Raw genomic sequence first — 15,839 nt, 5'->3', positions numbered from 1 at the left:
TAAAATTAATACTAATCACTTAATTAGCCTTAAGCACTGCGAATTAATTGTTGTTATTTTTGGGTTTTCGAATTTAGATGGATCCTATTATGAATGCAAATTAAATTGGTCGAGCACTTTGTTTCTACTTTTCCTATTCCCATTCCGAATTCAGGAGATGGTATTTCATGGAGATACAGTCCTCTCAATACCTTAAACACTACATTAATTCCATTTATAAAACTATTAAAACTTCTCTAGTTCGACTGAAGCTTTACTTATTCCAGAAGAATTAGGAAAGGATTCCTTGAGTTGGTGGCGTTTGAGTAGACATTTACCAAAAGAAAGAAGGGACTAGGCAGGGACGCCTGGGTGGCTCAATTAATCGTCTGCCTTCACCTCAGGTCACAATCCCAGGATCCTGGAATGAGCCCCACACGGAGCCCCACATTGGGCTTCCTTCACTGTGGGGAACCTGCTTCTCTCTCTCTCTCTCCCTCTGCCTGCCACTCCCCCTGCTTGTGCGCGCGCTCTCTCTCTCTCTCTGTCAAATAAATAAAATCTTTAAAAAAAGAAAAGAAATGACTAAGCAGGGGCGCCTGGGTGGCACAGCGGTTAAGCGTCTGCCTTCGGCTCAGGGCTTGATCCCGGCATTACGGGATCGAGCCCCACATCAGGCTCCTCCGCTATGAGCCTGCTTCTTCCTCTCCCACTCCTCCTGACTGTGTTCCCTCTCTCTCTGGCTGTCTCTATCTCTGTCAAATAAATAAATAAAATCTTTAAAAAAAAAAAAAAGAAAGAAATGACTAAGCAACCATGCTCACAATTGTGCATTAAAGAAGTAAAACCTAAAGTATATATGGTCACCTGTGAGGTTCTACAATGTGATCCCTCCCCACGCTTCATCTCCAGTTACTCTTTTTGGACTTGATTTTCCCTTTGCCTGGAAAGCTCTTTCCCAGAGTCAGATGGCTGAGTCCCTCATCTTTCATCAGATGTTTGCTCAACTATCACACTAAAGCCTTTCCTGATCAGCCTACTTAACCATACAGCCCATCTCTTACTTCCCCTCCTACCGCACCGTATTCCTGCTTTATTTTTTTCCTCCATATTTCCTCCATACTTCTATCTGACTTATATATGAATGTATGCATGTGTGTGCATGTAATCTGTTTCCCACTACAAGAATTATGAGGACAGGAGCCATATCCCTAAAAGCATATTCCTAAAGCAGTGCCTGGCTAACAGGAGGTCTCTCTTTTTTTTTTTTTTTTTTTAAGATTTTATTTATTCGAGAGAGAGAGAGCACGCACGCAGAAGCAGGGAAAGAGGGAGAAACAGATTCCCCACTGAGCAGGGGACCCCCCCCCCCAAGCGAGGCTCCATCCTAGGACCCTGAGATCATGACCTGAGCCATAGGCAGATGCTTAACCAACTGAGGCACCCAGGCACCCCAACCTTTCTCTTTCATAAAGGGCTTCACATATACAAGTTGACATTATCTCCAAATGAGTTACACATTGAATCCTTCTACGTATGTTTCAAAGTGTTAATTTAATGCAAAGTGTTTAAAGTGATCATAATTTTTGTAATAGTGTGTTAGATTTCTTTACCTTTTGAAAAATCATAAACTTTGAAAAATGGAAGTGTTTCAGGGCTCAATTCCCCTATGAGAGATCCTGTCCCCAGATATCCTCAGGTACCACACATACTACCTTCAATTTCCTGAACACCACTTGGACTTTCACACCTCAGTGCCTCTGCCCTACTTGTCTTTCAAGATCTGGCTCCAAAGTCACAAACCCTGAAGGCACCCCTAGACACTACACTAAATATCATTTTGTTATGGTTTGGTATATATATATATATATATATGGTTTGATACACACACACACACACACCCCACTCATGGTGGTATAAACTAGCTCCCAATACATATTTGTGGAATAAATTAGATTCCTTCTAAAGCTTTAGGGGACTTGGAGACTAATGTTACAAGGAAACAAAAAAGCAATTAAAATACTATTAAAAAATAACAAAGATACAAGGTATCAAGAGACCTTTGTATTAATAAATATTCTCAGTGTTCACTGGAAAATGAATGGCTCAAAGCCTGTTGATTCCCCTCAATCTGTGGTTCTCAAGTGTGTCCTCAGGTTAGCAGCATCAGCATCGCATAAAACTTATTAGAAATGCAAATTCTCAGACACTGCCCACATCTACAAATCAGAATCTGAGGATGAGGCCTAGCCATCCATTTTTGGTTTTGTTCTTTTTTTAAGATTTTATTTTCAGGGACCCCTGGGTGGCTCAGTAGGATAAACGTCTGCCTTTGGCTCAGGTCATGATCCGAGGGTCCTGGGATCGAGCCCCATGCCGGGCTCCTTGCTCAGCAGGGAGCCTGCTTCTCCCTCTGCCTGCTGCCCCCCCTGCTTGTGCTTGCTCTCTCTCTCTCTCTGACAAGTAAATAATAAAAAAAAATAACAAAATCTTAAAATTTTTGAGTAACCTCTATACCCAATGTGGGGCTCAAACTTAGGACCCCATGATGAAGAGTTGCATGCTCCACAGACTGAGTCAGCCAGGCACCCCTACCCATCTGTTTTTACAAGCTCTCCAGGTGATTCTGATGCACACTCAAGTTTGAGAACCACTGATCTAGATCATTCTTCATCCTAGGGTTTACAGAATTATTACTGCCAACTTTACTAAACCTCTTCTATTATGGAGTCCAGTTTCCACATCCTCCCTCCCTTTTTAGGCAACAGGAGCAATCAGTTAAAGGAGCAAAGAAAAGAATACTAGTGTTGAGTGAATTATATCTTCTAGGCAGTAAGGGGAATAAATGTAGAGTGGTCACAGGCACCCCAAATATTTCAGAAGTGGCATCAAGGGGAGTACCGGTTAAAAAAGAAAGTGCGGGGGTGGGGGGCACCTGGGTGGCTCAGTCAGTTAAGTGGTCCAGCTTTTGGTTTCTGCTCAGGTCGTGATCTCGAGGTCATGAGATTGAGCCTGGTGTAGGGCTCTTCAATCAGTGGGGAGCCTGTTTGGGACTCTCTCTGTACCTCTTCCTCTGCCCCTCACCCTCACTCGTGCTTTCTCTCTCTCTCAAGTAAATAAAATCTTTTTTGAAAAACTGAACGTGGGAATTAAGATGACTCAGATTCGTACCTTGAGTGCCTTCGTTGGAAACGACAACAGTAAAAAATAAGAACTCTAATGAGTGAAAAAAGTTTAAGCAGGTTAAAAGATAATTACATCAACTTTAACCTTCCTCCTGAGTGAAGATTTCTAAAATTTTTATTTATTATTTATTTTTAAAGATTTTATTTATTTATTTGACAGAGCACAGGGAGTGGGAGAAGCAGGCTCCCCGCTGAGCAGGGAGCCAGACTCAGGGCTTGATCCTACGACACTGGGATCACGACCTGAGCCAAAGGCAAACGCTTTACTGGCTGAGCCACACAGGTGCCCTAAGATGTCTAAAATTTTTAGATGGATGTTTCCAGAAGGCTAGATTGGGGAATAAATAGGAATCGGACCTAAAGATTTGGGAGGCATTGCTATAATGTAATAATTGAAGCCTTGAGGATAGATCGTATTCGTAAAGGAAAGAACTTAGAAGGACAAAGGGGCCAAGACAGTTCCGCGGAGGGTGCCCTGTGTGCAAGGCAGAATAGAGTCCAGTGAAAGAGGGTGGGAAGCCATCAGAGAGGTAGGGGGACCAGGATCCCTAAGGATTACCAAAGTCAGGAGGAGAGACAGTCCAGAAAGAGGAGATGGTCAGCAATGTCAAATTTTGCAAAGAAACAGAAAGCTGAGAAATAAAAACAAAACAACAACAAAAAGTTATGATCGACTACAACATTAGAAACAACCTTCCCTATTTCAGGCAGGGCAGGTAAGACAGAAACCATCGGCTCTGGAGATTGAAGAGAATAAATGGTAAGAAAAGTTGAGACAGATTTTTGGGGAAAGAAAGGGGATTTGGGCAACTGCTGAAGGGGATGTCTAGGGCACTGAAGGGTTTTCGGGGATGGGGGATAGGATGAATAAATTATAATTGAAGGATAAGATTGAAGACTTGACAAGGCTTGGAATGACTCAACGTCGCTGAAGATGAATGACAGAAAACCTACGTCATCATTCTGCAGAAATTCTCCAGCATGAATTTTAATAGGCCAGATATCATAATTATGGAATCTCAGATTTGAAAAGGAATTTAGAAGTCGTCTACTACTCCCTTTCAGTTCCATCCAGCAAAGGATTATTTGCTAGTAAATTACGTGCCTTGTTTAGAGGAGAGGGCGAGGACGTCAAAGACCCTCAAAATGAAGCGGGGTTACGTAAGCAGCGGTCAATAGAACATAATGGATAAGAAAGTGGCTCGAGGGTCAGTTTGTCCGTTCATCTATTTTTTTTTTTTTTATGAGTATGCTCCATGCCCAAGAACGTGAGATCAAGAGTCGCCCCCGGGTGTTACTCTTCTGACAACAAAATACTAGACATGTTAGCTGAGCCTAGCTCTCTTGAGTAGCTATCCCTTAACTGTAAAACAGTACATATCTCACAGACCTGTGATCTTTAAATGATCTGTAGTTTTTCTGCATTGACTGACTCGTAACAGTAAGACTATATACAGGTTTTATCTTAAAAGTAAAGAAGGCGCTAAGGGGTGGAAGCAGAAGGCTGTCTCCAATGGTATATCCCAAAATTTGACCCTGCCCATACCTGGCGAGGCTGCCGGCGAGGTCGCGCATGCGCGCGGGTAGCCCTAAGCCGGGAAATGCCCTTGCGGCCGCCAGAAGGCGCCCCTAAGTCATAACTGTACCTCTCGGCTCCCGGTTGCCCTGATTGGGACGTAGGGGTGGAGCCAGCTCCGTGCGCAAGCGCGCTGTGGGCGCGTTCGGTCAAGATGGCGGTCGTGGAGCACGTTGTGGCGGATGCCGGGGCTTTCCTGCGAGACGCGGCTCTGCAGGTATGGAGAGCTACCGCCAAGAGGAGCAGGGTCTGGGCTGGCGACCCCTGAAGTAGTGCGGGACGTCGGGCGGCGCTTTGCGTGATGTGGACGGGTGTGAACTGGGCGGGTCTCTCCGCAGGACATTGGAAAGAACATCTACACTATCCGGGATGTGGTGAACGAGATTCGGGACAAGGCCACGCGCAGGCGGCTCGCCGTCCTGCCTTACGAGCTGCGTTTCAAGGAGCCCTTCCCGGAATACGTGCGGCTGGGTGAGTGCCTCTGCCCCGGTGTTGATGGCGAAGCTGGGCCCCAGCCTACCCGCTCCGGACCGACTCGGATGCGAGTTGAGGTCTTGGATATTTTATCAGCATTTGATTCAGGAACTGCACGTTCTAGGAGATCATGGTGGCAGAGAGGCTCCCTGGGTCAGGAGTCAGTCAGGCCTTGCTAGTTACTAGCTATATACAAGTTACTTAATCTTTCTGAGGAAGTACTAGTAGTAATTAGTAGGATTTGGTTGAAGGATCAAATGAAAAGCTTTTAGTACGGTGCTTGGTACATAGTAAGTCCCCGATAAATTTTAGCTGCTAATATCTGCTTTTTAGGAAGTGTGAGTGGTATTGTTATAATGCAGAGCTGTTACAGAGCAGTCCAATAATTTTGGTTCATCATAAACTACGACAGTTATTAAGTGAATTAACTTTTAATCCCATTTTGGAATCTGAATATTCTATTAATCTGGATTGTTATACTCAAAATCAAAGAATTTTAGACCAGAGAAGAGACCTTCTATTCCAACGTAATACCAGAGTTTAATAAGGAACTCTCATCATTTGCAGACATTATGCTTTCAGTGACTTTCTATTAACTTTGTTCTCCTGTTCCTTCATCTGCACTAGATAAGGATGTCACAGTACATCTAACTGGCATAAATTTTAATGATAGAGAATACAAATGTCTCAACAGTGAGTAGAAAAAGGAAATGGATGAAAGTATTAAGAGGATTTTCTTGGGATATTGATTCTGAGTTCTTTTCATACTTTCACTATAGTTATCCAAGGTCATATGGCTTTTTGTTTCTAATGTGAGTTGGGACTCTTTTTACAGTGACTGAGTTTTCAAAGAAAACTGGAGACTATCCCAGCCTCTCTGCCACAGATATCCAAGTGTTGGCACTCACCTATCAGTTAGAAGCAGAGTTTGTTGGGGTGTCTCACCTAAAACAAGAACCAGAAAAGGTAAATCAGGAGGATTATTGGTTTTTTTCCTTTTAAGTTTTTTATTCTGGGAACTATCAGATGTAGAGAAGTAGAGGGAATAGTATGATGGACCCAGTGTCCCCATTATTCTTTCTCCACACTTATCAAGCCATGATCTATCAGGTTTCCTTTCTACTGACCCCAAGCCCTTAGAATTTTGAGCTCAGACATTGTATCTCATTGATATTTCTTGGTGTGTCTCTTTAAAAGCAATAAAACCGGGGCGCCTGGGTGGCACAGCGGTTAGGCGTCTGCCTTTGGCTCAGGGCGTGATCCTGGCGTTATGGGATCGAGCCCCACATCAGGCTCCTCCGCTATGAGCCTGTTTCTTCCTCTCCCACTGCCCCTGACTGTGTTCCCTCTCTCTCTGGCTGTCTCTATCTCTGTCGAATAAATAAATAAAATCTTAAAAAAATAATAAATAAAAGCAATAAAACCATGAAATCATTACACAAAATTAATAGTAATTCCCTAATATTGTCAAATGTCCACCTATTGTTCACATTTCCCAATTATTTTACAATTTTTTTTAAACATTTGTTTGGATCACGATCCAGATAAGATTCTTATGTTTCAGTTAGCAAATGCATCTCACTCTCTTTTGATCTGTAAGTTTTTAGGAAGGGTTGGTTAAATTTGGAAAATGTAGAAATAGAGTAAAAATCAACTATATTCTTGCTATTTTTAAAAACAGATTTATTTCCAAAAGCAAGAAAGAACACTATGTGCTAGCCTGTGTTTTGTTTGTTTGTTTGTTTTAAACTCTTTCCACCTTCAAAATTCTAGGTTCCTGTTGTGCTTTTACTGACTTGCCCACGTTGGCTAGGTTGAAGAGACTAATTGATTTGTAGCTGGGTCCTATTGGCTGTTTCCAGGCCAAAAGATCTTAGAAGCCAAGTAATCATGTAATAATTAATTTCAAATAGTGTTAATTAAGAATTGCTTAATATTCTTTGCCTAAAGTCATGAAAACTATTCTGAACTCACATTTGTGTACTAATTAGAACAGCTGTCACTTGTTTTCAACCAGGTTTAGAGTCCTCCAATCCAAAGAGTCTAAAACTGATGTGTAAAACACAGATTTGTGTGTGTCACCAGAATGTTTTGGGGAGATGGGTGAAGGGAAGCATAAAGCCTGACTCTCTGACTGAGCAGTGCGACTAGTAGCTGGGTTTCCATTTGGCATCCATCATTTCATGATACCTAAAAATTACCCTTTTCCTGCAGACTTTGGGCAGAATTTAGGTATCTTTTTTTTTTTTTTTTTTTTTTTTAAACTAAGTAAGGCTTGAACTCATGACCCTGAGATCAAGAGTCTCCTTCTCTCCCCGCTGAGCCAGTCAGGCGCCCCAGGAGTTAGATATTTTGTATCAGAAGTTTTAAAACAGTATATCTTTGGGGCGCCTGGGTGGCTCAGTCTTTAAGCGTCTGCCTTCGGCTCAGGGCGTGATCCCAGCGTTCTGGGATCGAGCCCCACATCAGGCTCCTCCGGTGGGAGCCTGCTTCTTCCTCTCCCACTCCCTTGCTTGTGTTCCCTCTCTCGCTGGCTGTCTCTCTGTCAAATAAATAAACAAAATCTTTTAAAAAAATAAATAAAAAATATAACAGTATATCTTTAAAAAAATAATACAGTATCTTTTGACCCAGCAAGTCCACTCTTAGGTATGTATTCTAAGTATATAACTAAGGATACATGCAAGTTTTATGACCAGTGCTGTTCATTACAGCATTATTTATGAGGACAAAAAGAGATGTTCTAAAGTGGTTATTTGGTAGTAGTGGGATCACTGAAAAACTATTTTTATGTTTCCCAATATTCAGTAACTGTGGTAGAAATAGTTTTTCTAGTTCATTTTATTTACTCTTCCATGCTGAATTTTCAAACTGTGTATTTGTCTCCTAGAGCTCTCACTTCTTTCTTTTCTTTTTAAAGGTTAAAGTGAGCTTATCAAGTCAGCACCCAGAAACTCCTCTACACATTTCTGGTTTCCATCTGCCCTCAAAGGTAATTGTGTAGACAAGCCACGCTCTCCTGAGCTCTTCTGCTGCATGTCTCCACAAACTGTGTACGCTGAGCCACATTTATCTAGACTAATATCCTAGTTTGTCCAGCCCTATCTCACTTGTGTCATCTATCATCCATCTATAATCCTCTCAGTTTTCAGGTTTTAAAATTATTATTCTTTTAACTTCAGCCTAAACATCCACGAGAAACAGTACAACATGGACACCCAGCTGGTGAGCCCGAGAACCTAGAATTCAGTTCCTTCATGTTCTGGAGAAACCCTTTGCCTAATATTGATCGTGAACTGCAGGAGCTGCTGGTAAGGCCCTGCTGTATGATCCCCTGATGACGGCACGCCAGCTTCTTCCTGCTGTTCCTATGGGCTGGGACTTTGTGAATTCCATTGTTTCAGATTGACAAAGGTGATGATGTCCCAAGTGAGGAGGATGAAGAAGAAGAGGATGGATTTGAAGAAAGGAAAGACGAGGATAGCGACGATGACGGGGGTGGCTGGATAACTCCCAGCAACATCAAACAGATCCAGCGGGAGTCGGAGCAGTGCGCTGTCCCGAAGGACGTGCGGGTTGGCTGTGTGACAACAGACTTTGCCATGCAGGTGGGTGGATGGGCATCAGCCAGCCCTAGGCTTAGTTCATAACCTGTCATGGTCAGGGGTCCCTCTGAGGTTTGGGAGTATGTACAGCTCTTCTTTGTGAGGCTTCTTTTCCAGGTTCTTGAAATTTCACCTGTGATCTTTGATTATTTATAGTTTTGGTTGGAAACTAGAAAATCAATATAGTGACAAAGTATATGTCTTGCATTAAGTTTTTATTGTTTACTGTGCATGGTCTGTTGATGGGTCTTTTTCAGTACGTTTCACATTTTGTTCTCAGTTAGGTTCTTGGAAAAAGTACAGGTTTCCAGCTCCCAAAAGAGTGTATTTGCCTTTGACAAGAAAAATGTTTTTGTTAAAAGAGAGATGTCTAGTGAGGGGACCTGGGCCCTTGAAATACAAGAGAAATCTAGGTCTTTGTCCCAGTTTACGTGTCTTGAGAGGCATCCTAAGCTTACTTCCCCTTAGCAAAAGCCCCTTACGAACCAGACCAGGCTCTGAAGTCCTTTAGCTGTGATCGTACAGATGTTGAAAGGAACTCTGATCTTGCCAACTTGGGTTGTGCCTTCGCTTGGTGGTTGCAGAACGTCCTGCTTCAGATGGGGCTGCACGTGCTGGCGCTGAACGGCATGCTGATCCGCGAGGCCCGGAGCTACATCCTGCGCTGCCACGGCTGTTTCAGGTACGTGGCTGATGGTCTGGACCCACGGCCTCACTCAGGACTCTGTTCTCTTCTGTCCTTTCTGCCAGTTTGCGGAAGGACTGCTTTGTGGACAGGGTTTTTCCTCCACCTTGTCCTTCATATGCTGCTGGGTTCTGTCCTCACCAGAGCACTGAAACCTCTGGGACAGAGGTCGCCAGTGACCTCCTGTCTTATCTTAGTCGTAGGATTAAAGGCATGGATTGTGGAGCCCAGAGCCCTCATCATGTAACCATACGTGTGAAACATTTATGGATGAAATGATGCCTGGGACTTGCTTTGCAGTAATACACACGTGGGAAGAGTGGGTGGGGGTAGAGATGGAACAGGATGGCCATCAGTTTCTAGTTATTGAAACTGGGTGAGGGGCCCATGGGGTTCATTGTGCTCTTTGGTCTACTTTATGTGTAGATTTTCTATTTAAAAAAAAAAAAGGTGGAATGGATTCGGATTACACAGGTTCAGATGCAGATTCTGTCTCACAGTAGCATTACAAAAGTTGGTGAACTTCTCGGTGCTTCAGATTTTTCCTGCTTAAAATCAAAAAAGCTAATTGTCCTAGAGGAGAGTGTGGTATGTGGAACACAGGACACAGTCCACTCAGGTGAACTGTTAGTTCTTAGACCATGCCTTTCTCTTCCATTTCTCTTCTGGCTCTTGAAGTGGTCCTTGTGGTGGGGCTGGTGTTCTGTGGGCAGGCCCCGGGGTCCCAGAGACCTTCTGGGAACGGACGAGATGGTACTTCAGCCTTGCCGGTGAAGCATGACCCTGGCACCTTATGATATGGTGGTGATCCTGTGGGTCATCTTGTGGAGCAGCAAGGTGTCTCCTTGGGTCCCTGGTGCTGTTCCACTGAGGGTCAAGTTGCCTAGATGGACCACTGCCCCCCTGCTGGCTTCGAGACAACCAGTCACTCATGGCCCCGGGGGCCCTGCCCTATCACCAGCCTCTGCATTCCTCTGAATCTTCAGTCTGAAAATGTACCAGGCTTAAGACAGTAAACCTCCTTGCTTCATGAAATCGCATTTCCCCCATGGCCCTTTGTTACAAAACCCCCAAGTTCCCCAGGTCAACACCCATTCTTAGCAGCTCTTAAAAACGTTCTCCATTCTTGTGAGATTAGCCCAGTGACTGGACGGTCTCTTACACAGGATAATTAGTTCCTAACATCTGTCGAGAGGCACTTGGTTTACTCTCAGAGACTTGCAGGTCAAGGATTCGGCTCCTCAGGAGATTCACCTGACTCATCTCCTGACCACTGGGAATGGAGGGGCAATTCCTCAAGGACACGTATAAACACTGCCACTTGGTCCTTGATGGCAGCAACTTTCTTGTCCAGGGTCCGCTTTTGGGGCTTATATGTGTAGGGGCGAGGCAAGGCCTCAGGACCTGCCCCCGACACCCACACTTGCTCAACTATAGCAGCTTTCCAGTGTTGCCGGTGTCATTCATCAGTACATTCTTGGCACCTCTGGCGCCACCTCCTGGCTGCCGTCTCAGGGCAGGGAGTGGAGAGCCGCAGTAATACGCCCCTTGACTAAGTACCGTGATGTGAAGAGCAGTGATTGTGCAGCGAGGTTTCCGGGCTTGTATTTGCCACTTACTAGCTCTGATCTTGAGCAGGGTACCTTATCCTTCCCCAGTTTCCCCATCTATAAGATGGACATAATGCCAACTCCGTAGGACTGTTTTGATGTTAAACTTGTGGAGTAATGCCTACCTAACAGTTCAGTAAGACTTCATTACTAGCGTAACAACGCTCGGCTCAACCTCCATGTTTACGGACTTGCTGCCTGTGTCCCTTAATTCACCCTTGCCCTCGGCGCAGCGTGGTGGTGGCTTGCTTGTATCAGTGGCAGGAGGTCCGGCAGCCATAGTCTGTGATGCATCAGGGGCCATTCAGCCTTCCCCCCTTCCTAGTCACATCCTTCTCCTCTGACGCCCACAACTCACCCTATGCTCGGCGACGGGGTTTGTCTCCCGTGGCTTCCGTGCAGAGCCCTTCCTTTTCTGTTTCCAGGACCACGTCTGACATGAGCCGAGTGTTCTGTTCGCACTGTGGAAACAAGACCCTAAAGAAAGTGTCCGTGACCATCAGCGACGATGGAAGCCTGCACATGCACTTCTCCCGCAACCCGAAGGTGCTGAACCCTCGGGGCCTCCGGGTGAGTGGCAGCTCTCCCACTCCCCTCGCAGCCGGGCCTCTTAGCACCAGGATCAAAATCCATAGAGAGGACCAAGAAAGGCTTGGCATTTAATTGTCCCGCTGATTCCTTGAACCTGGCCCAAGATGTTCTGGCGCTCATCTAATTATGTCCCTGCCCTGGAATCAGCCATTTCTCTATGGAGCTTGGATTCCTTATGGAGAATGGGGTTTTGAAGCAAAGAGCTGAGCACAGGGTGGGCTTATTGCCCTCAGGGGTCCGAGGTGTCTTAGCCCATGGTGGACAGAGATTGTAAGCCAACGCATGTGTGTATAAATATACATGGGAGTGTTTTCTATTATGTATCTGTATTTTAAAATGAGTTTATACGTTCTATTTCAACCCAGCAGAGTTCATTCTCGCCCTCCCTCATATCTTGACACCATTTTCCATAATTATTTGCTCAATTCTAGGATAGTTGTTTTAGAATTACTAACCCACACCAGTGAAAATGGTACCTGCTTAGTCGAGCTCTGCGTTTGGAGGTGACGGCATTGCTGGCTGTGGGTGTGTGGTCACGGCACTAGCAGCAGTGAGTGAAACGCTCCACTGATGGCATCTGTCTGCGTCCAGAGCTTGACATGAACACAATTGGACGTGTTTGAATAGGGTGCCCTGTCCTAATGGCCTTTCCTCATGTCGTTTGCAGTATTCACTTCCCACTCCCAAAGGGGGCAAATACGCCATCAACCCCCATCTGACCGAGGACCAGCGCTTCCCTCAGCTGAGACTCTCCCGAAAGGCCAGGCAGAAAACGGACGTGTTTGCCCCTGACTACGTAGCGGGGGTATCTCCCTTTGCAGAGAACGACATCTCCAGCCGGTCCGCTACCCTGCAGATCCGAGACAACACCTTGGGAGCAGGGAGGAGGCGGTTAAATCCCAATGCTTCCAGAAAGAAGTTTGTGAAGAAGAGGTGAAGTGCAAGCTCTACGGGCAAACAGGATCGCCCCTGCAGCTGCTGAGGCACTTGGGTGCCTCACTGTCCCAGCTGTCAGTCTCTAGAACCATGTGGGTGGGAACAGTAGGCCTGGCTGACGCAGTGCTGCTTCCTGACTCCTGGGGATGGGTCGGGTGGGGTTTGTGGGGGAACGGGGCCATCCCTTGGCCTGTGAGCATCCAAAGAGCCGGGATTCCTGCCATGTTGAACGGACTTTGACGCAAACAGAAGGAACGGCGCCGTGGAGCACATCCTCGGCATTCAAAGAAAGGAACTTCCAGCTGGTCATATATTTGTAATAAATGTGGTTATAAGCTTCTGTGCCTTTTCATTAAGTCGCCAAATATTTGCTACCTAGGTACTTTGAAGGTAATATTTAAGCTGTATACTCAAGGATCAAGCATTTAGATTTTTTTTTTTTTTACACGAAAATATGCTAAGTTTGTTATAATAAAACTACGAGCTACTGTTTTTTCATTTTTTAAAACTTATTCTTTGGATGCCTGGTTGGCTCAGTCGGTGAAGCATCTATCTTTGCCTCAGGTCATGATCCCAGGGTCCTGGGATGAGCCCCGCATTGGGCTCCCTGCTCAGCGGGGAGTCTGCTTGTCCCTCTGCCTGCCGCTCCCCCTGCTTGTGAGTGTACACACACTCTGTGTCATGTAACTAAATAGAATCTTATAAGAAAAAAAAAACCTTATTCTGAAGCATTTGCTGAAATGCATTCAAGAGAGTTCAGTATAGTGAACTGTAGCGTTTCACCTAGATTCACTCTTACTTTGCCTTGTTTTCTTTTTCTCCTCCCACACCCATGAGTACACCAAGAATCTCCCAGGGAAAGGATGTTCTTTGCATAAATTCAAGAAACTTAACATTGATACGTTACAGTTACTGATGTAGAGCAGAAGTCAGTTTTTTCCAGATTGTTCCACCGTCCTTCCTATCATTTCCCCCCAGTTCTGAACACTTAAAAAAAAAAAGATTTATGTATTTTAGTGAGAGAGGGGTAGACGGAGAGAGAGTTTCAAGCTGACTCCGTGCTGAGCACGGAGCCGGAGGTGGGGCTCAGTCCCATGACCCTGAGATCATGACCTGAGCTGAAACCAAGAGTCGGATACTTAACACTGCATGACCCAGGCGCCCCTGAACACTTTAACTTATGTCTGTGCAGTTGGCAATTATAATAGTACAAACCACGTTTTTAAAATGTCCCTGTTTGGGTTTGACAGATTGCATAACCTCAAGCGAATTTAGAGGGAAACACTGGGCAGGAATATTCCATGAGTGATAGGTATACAGGCTATCATGGTGATGTTAACTTTGATTACTTGGGATATGAACCTGATTACAAGATTTTTTCCAAGTTCTTTCCAGTGACAGTACATATACAAATTAGTAATCTTCAAAAGCTCCTTAATGAGGTTTTTTTTCTTGTATGGTTATCTTATCCATTTAGCATATAGTTAAATTGAATTTAAACCAAAAACATTAGCAAGGTTTTCACTATTTTCTTTAAATACATAAACACAGTTCCAAAAGTAAAAACCAAAAGGTATGCTTAGAGCTAGATGCCATTCCCTGCCCTCCTGTTTCACCCTAACCCATATAGGTCATTGGTTTCATTTGTTTCTAATTTATCCTAATTTTGTTCAACTTTTTTTTTTTTTTAAGATTTTATTTTTAAGTTATCACTACACCCAACGTGGGACTTGAACTCACAGCCCTGAGATCAGGAGTCCCATGTTCCATCGACCAAGCCAGCCAGGTGCCCCAACTGTTTTCTTACACTAATAGTAGGAGCGCCTGGCTGGCTCGGTCCGTAGAGCACGCAACTGTATCTCGGGGTTGTAGGTTTGAGCTCCATGTTGGATATACAGGTTACTTGAAAATAAAATCTTTTTTTAAAAAAAGTAGTATACTGTATTTTTCCCCCACTGGAAATCACTCCATATCCATTTATAGAGGTCTTACTGTTTTTATTCACTCTATCATGAAAAGCTACCAATTCAAGCACTTCATTATGTTCCTGGGCTGAGTATGTAATCCACGTTTGTCCATTTACTGGGTAGGACATGGTTACGAGGTGTGGGTGCTGTGAACAGCAGTCGTCCTCTACACGAGATTAAATGCCTGAAAGTCACGTAGCTTGTGAGTGTCCAGACCAAGGTTTGGGCTTAGTCCAACAGCTTTTATGCAACAAACGTGCCAGCGGAGACCACAGGAAACAGGGTGAACACTGACTCCCCTGCCCTCCATCTCTGTGAAACTCATTGGGTGGGGTGCCAACTCATGGGGTGGAAGAGAGGGCAGTAGGGACAAGAGCGTGTGAGAGTCCATTTCTCTTTCTCCTCATACTGTCAGACTTACAGAGAAGCAGGGGGTAGCAGAACACCCAAGAGCCCAATGTAGAGGCCAATTTTAGGCAGCCTACTTCAACAATGGAAACCTGAGTCAGGTAGAAGGACCCATAGGGACCCCCAACCCCCCCCCACCTCCCCCCCAACCCCCCCACCTCCCCTACCCCCACCACTACATACAAACAGGCCCATCAGGCGACCCACCTCAAAATATCCATAAGTCCTAACACCCGGACCCAGGTACCAAAAAAGGAAAAATCCCATACATTCCCATACCCCCTCACCTCCCTTATCTCTAGAACCAAAGGCCACTCTGGTCCCACCCAGCAAAACAAACCTCAGAACATTGCTGCTCACAGTTTACAGGTCACACTAGTCCTGGGGCCCTACCCAACCAGACGGGACCAAGAAATGCAATCCCAATCAATAGCCAGAAGGCAGGATGCTACAAATACTTGGTGAGTAGCATTAGTGACAACCACAAACTGTAGAGATGCATACAAGTGGCTTTAAAATAAAAGTGGGAGCAGGAACAGTAGGATAAAAGAGGTTATAAGTACGTGCATAGCAAGTTGTTAATTCCAGGGTTTAGGCCCTTAGGACTTGGAAGTTTTAAAAGCTTAAGAACTTTTATAGAAGTTATCCGTGTGAGTTTTGATTGTTAGTTCAGGACATTTGAAACTCGTATTTAACCCAAATCCTACTGGCAACCCTGACTGACAATTATTAATAATTAATAAGATAATTCTGAGATTGGGAAACTGAAGGACTCCATAAAAATCTGCTTTTTGGGGGCGCCTGGGTGGCACAGTGGTTAAAG

At 44.8% G+C, this 15,839-nt stretch overlaps 1 protein-coding gene across 1 annotated transcript; it reads left to right on the top strand.

Annotated features, from left to right (window-relative positions):
• Window positions 1-4,826: 4,826 nt before the first annotated feature.
• On the top strand, window positions 4,827-12,979 carry NOB1 (NIN1 (RPN12) binding protein 1 homolog). The gene is made up of 9 exons (XM_008702402.2): window positions 4,827-4,957; window positions 5,079-5,211; window positions 6,050-6,180; window positions 8,135-8,206; window positions 8,397-8,525; window positions 8,619-8,822; window positions 9,404-9,501; window positions 11,540-11,684; window positions 12,373-12,979. The coding sequence occupies exons 1-9, from the start codon at window positions 4,895-4,897 to the stop codon at window positions 12,640-12,642; spliced, it is 1,245 nt and encodes a 414-aa protein (XP_008700624.2). The 5' UTR covers window positions 4,827-4,894; the 3' UTR covers window positions 12,643-12,979.
• The last annotated feature ends 2,860 nt before the right edge of the window (window positions 12,980-15,839 follow it).

Source organism: Ursus maritimus, unplaced genomic scaffold (genome assembly GCF_017311325.1).
Source record: "Ursus maritimus isolate PB19 unplaced genomic scaffold, ASM1731132v1 scaffold_19, whole genome shotgun sequence".
NCBI classification, from domain to species: Eukaryota; Metazoa; Chordata; class Mammalia; order Carnivora; family Ursidae; genus Ursus; species Ursus maritimus.
Note: the sequence above shows the minus strand (reverse complement) of the source record. Positions and strands in the feature narration are given on the sequence as shown.